We start from the raw sequence: 2,775 nt of genomic DNA, 5'->3' as shown, positions 1-2,775 counted from the left end.
CCAAAGCCACAGAGAAACCCTGTCTCGAAAAACCAAAAAAAAAAAAAAAAAAAAAAGCATTTGTTATGTTTTGTTTTTGTTAATGCTTGAGATGGCCTCACTATGCATGCTAGTCTAGCCTCAAATTCAGAATTCCTTTAGTTGACCTTCCCAAATGTTGGGATTACAGGTACATGTTACCACACCTGGCCAGTGCTTGTTGTTAATCTTCTAATAAATAGTATGTATGCAGAAGATAAATGTTATGATTTTTTAAAATTATTTTATGTATATCGGTTTTTTATGTATATGCATTTATATCTGTATACAATGTATACGCCTGTTGTCTAAGGAAGCCAGGATCCCCTGGAACTGGAGTTACAGCCATCTGTGAGCCTTGTGTGAGTCCTAGGAATAGAAACTGGGTCCTTTGGAGAAACAGCCAGTGCTCTTACTTTTGAACCATCTCTTCAGCCTCTTCAAATATTACTCTTTTTTTTCAAAGAATGTATTTCATTTTTACTTATGTATATTTGCATGTATAAGAAATATTTTCATTTCTTTTTTCTTTAAGTTTTATTTTTATGTATATTGTTATTTTACCTGCATATATATCTATGTGAAGGCACCATATCCCTTGGAACTGGAGTTACGGACAGTTGTAAGCTGCCATGTGGGTGCTGGGAATTGAACCCAGGTCCTCAAGAAAAACAGCCAATGCTCTTAATCACTGAGCCATGCTCCCAGCCCTCAAATATTACTCTTAAACACTAAAACATTTTTATGCTTAGCCTTCGGTTGTAAGTGTGAATCTCATCTGTTTTAGTTGTGTTGTTTTCTTTTTTTTTTAAGATTTATTTATTATGTATACAACATTCTGCCTCCATGTATGCCCGCACGCCAGAAGAGGGCGACAGATCTCATTACAGATGGTTGTGAGCCACCATGTGGTTGCTGGGAATTGAATTCAGGACCTCTGGAAGAGCATCTCTCCAGCCCTGTTTTCTTTTTTATAATGTATTCTAGGATGGTATAAATGCAAGATACATGGCCAACTTTGTTCTAATTTTTTTTCATTTATTGGAAAACATGAAGTTTTAGTTTATTATGTATAGTAGAAAAGCACTTTGGTTTTCTGCCATATGTAAAGGTAAAGAGAAGTAACCTAATGTTAGCTGTGCTAGGATACAAACTGGTATGATGAGTTCTACCTCATCTAGTGAGAATGTACCATTGCATTACACAATTGAATTCTACATTGCCACCTAGAGAATGGAGACACATGGTCTCCAGGTTTCACATGGTCTCCCTTCTCTCTCTTCCCCTCTCCATGTTTTCCCAGGGCTACCTGGGAGCACTCCATGAAACATGGGCATCTTTTAATTAGGTCTGATTTGGTTTGATTGGAATTATTTGCGTCAGCGGAGAGGTTTGGCGTTTTAAGAATATACTTAGCAATTAGGAATTTGACTTCTAGGGACTATGGCATCTGCTTGGCTCTAAGGACTTAATAGACCCCTTCCAAGTTCAAGTACATTCAGACAAAGGTCACCTGAATACCTCTTGTTATTTCTATTAGTTTCTTCTGCTGCTGTTGTTTTATTTACTTTTTTTAAACAATATGCAGTGTGAAACAGAAATGAAGTTTTAGGTAACTTCAGCAGACATATATTTTCCTTTCTGGTTTTTTTGATGCTAAACTACATGTCAGATTTTTCATCAGACATCTGAACAAACAATTGGTGTTAAATACCACCACCAACCAACTTTCTTTTCAACCCAGCCTTCCTCATTGCTGCTTTGCATTTCCCTTTCCTAACGCATGGTCTAGTTGAGTTTTTCAGTTCCTTCTTCATGCTTCCTTTCCCTGGTAGCTGGGAGTACACCAGTAGATTGCATCAGGAGCTTGGAGCCTGTGAGCTCTTTTGCTCTTTTCCAAGTGTCCGATTCCGCAGTCCAGAGCCCACTGCTTGCCAGAAAGTCACCATTGCTCCGAGGCTGGCGCTTGCCTACTTGTTTTGACCTTCTGAGAGATGATACTTTGTTTGCCAGAACAACAGTTGATAGAAATAGAAGAGTACAGATAAGAAAAAGTACAGCAATTACAATGAAGCAAATTAGCATGGCCATGTTGCTGTTGTTTTTCTCACAGACTTCCTTTTTAAAAGTTTCCCCATGACTTTTGCTTGTGCTTTCAATGATCTCTGCTGTTGGAGAACTGTTTCTGAAGACGTGGGGCCCGGAGGACTTCGATGTAGATGTCTGGGCTAAAGACACAGCGGGAGATGATGCAAGTATGCCTGTGGAGCTCACTCTGTGATCCACTGTAGGGCTGACAGGGTCTGTGCTCCTCTCACTTTGATGTCTGCTCGTGCTGTTTTCATTACCAGAGCCCCAAGCAGTGATATTGTCAGCCAACAGACGTGTATAGTTTGCTTTTGTTCCTGGAAGCAAGGTACACACTGTTGTCATCAGGAAAAGGAGACGCAGGTACTGTCCTGTATGCTCCATGCCCACTGGTATACTGTTATCTGTTAAGACAGCAACATCAATCAGTTGTTTGTGGAAGAATAGCACAGAATAATTGTAGTTATGGGACTGCATTTGAGACAGCGCAAGGAAATTAAAAATCCATGCCTACCATTTGCTATTGGACCCTTCCCAACTGAAGTTTTTTTGTTTTTAACTGAATTTCTATCCCTGCTCTTAGATTATATATAAACATTTTAATTTTGTTGTACATTTTGATGCTGTAATTTAGCATTTACAAATATCTCTTAGCCATTTTTTTTTTTT

General features: G+C 38.7%; 2 protein-coding genes across 5 annotated transcripts in view; one reads left to right on the top strand and one right to left on the bottom strand.

The window, feature by feature from the left end:
• Positions 1-2,775, top strand: part of Nf1 (neurofibromin 1) — a 259,312-nt gene that overhangs the window by 194,870 nt on the left and 61,667 nt on the right. The gene's annotated exons all lie outside the window — the stretch shown is intronic.
• Positions 979-2,775, bottom strand: part of Evi2a (ecotropic viral integration site 2A) — a 5,264-nt gene continuing 3,467 nt past the window's right edge. The window contains exon 2 of the mRNA XM_005349424.3: positions 979-2,510. Within this exon, the coding sequence (XP_005349481.1) occupies positions 1,807-2,490 (684 nt within the window). The 5' untranslated portion in view covers positions 2,491-2,510 and the 3' untranslated portion in view covers positions 979-1,806. The remainder of the gene's footprint in view (positions 2,511-2,775) is intronic.

This window comes from Microtus ochrogaster, chromosome 7 (assembly GCF_000317375.1).
Source record: "Microtus ochrogaster isolate Prairie Vole_2 chromosome 7, MicOch1.0, whole genome shotgun sequence".
Lineage (NCBI taxonomy): Eukaryota > Metazoa > Chordata > Mammalia > Rodentia > Cricetidae > Microtus > Microtus ochrogaster.
This window is presented reverse-complemented; position numbering and strand designations above follow the sequence as displayed.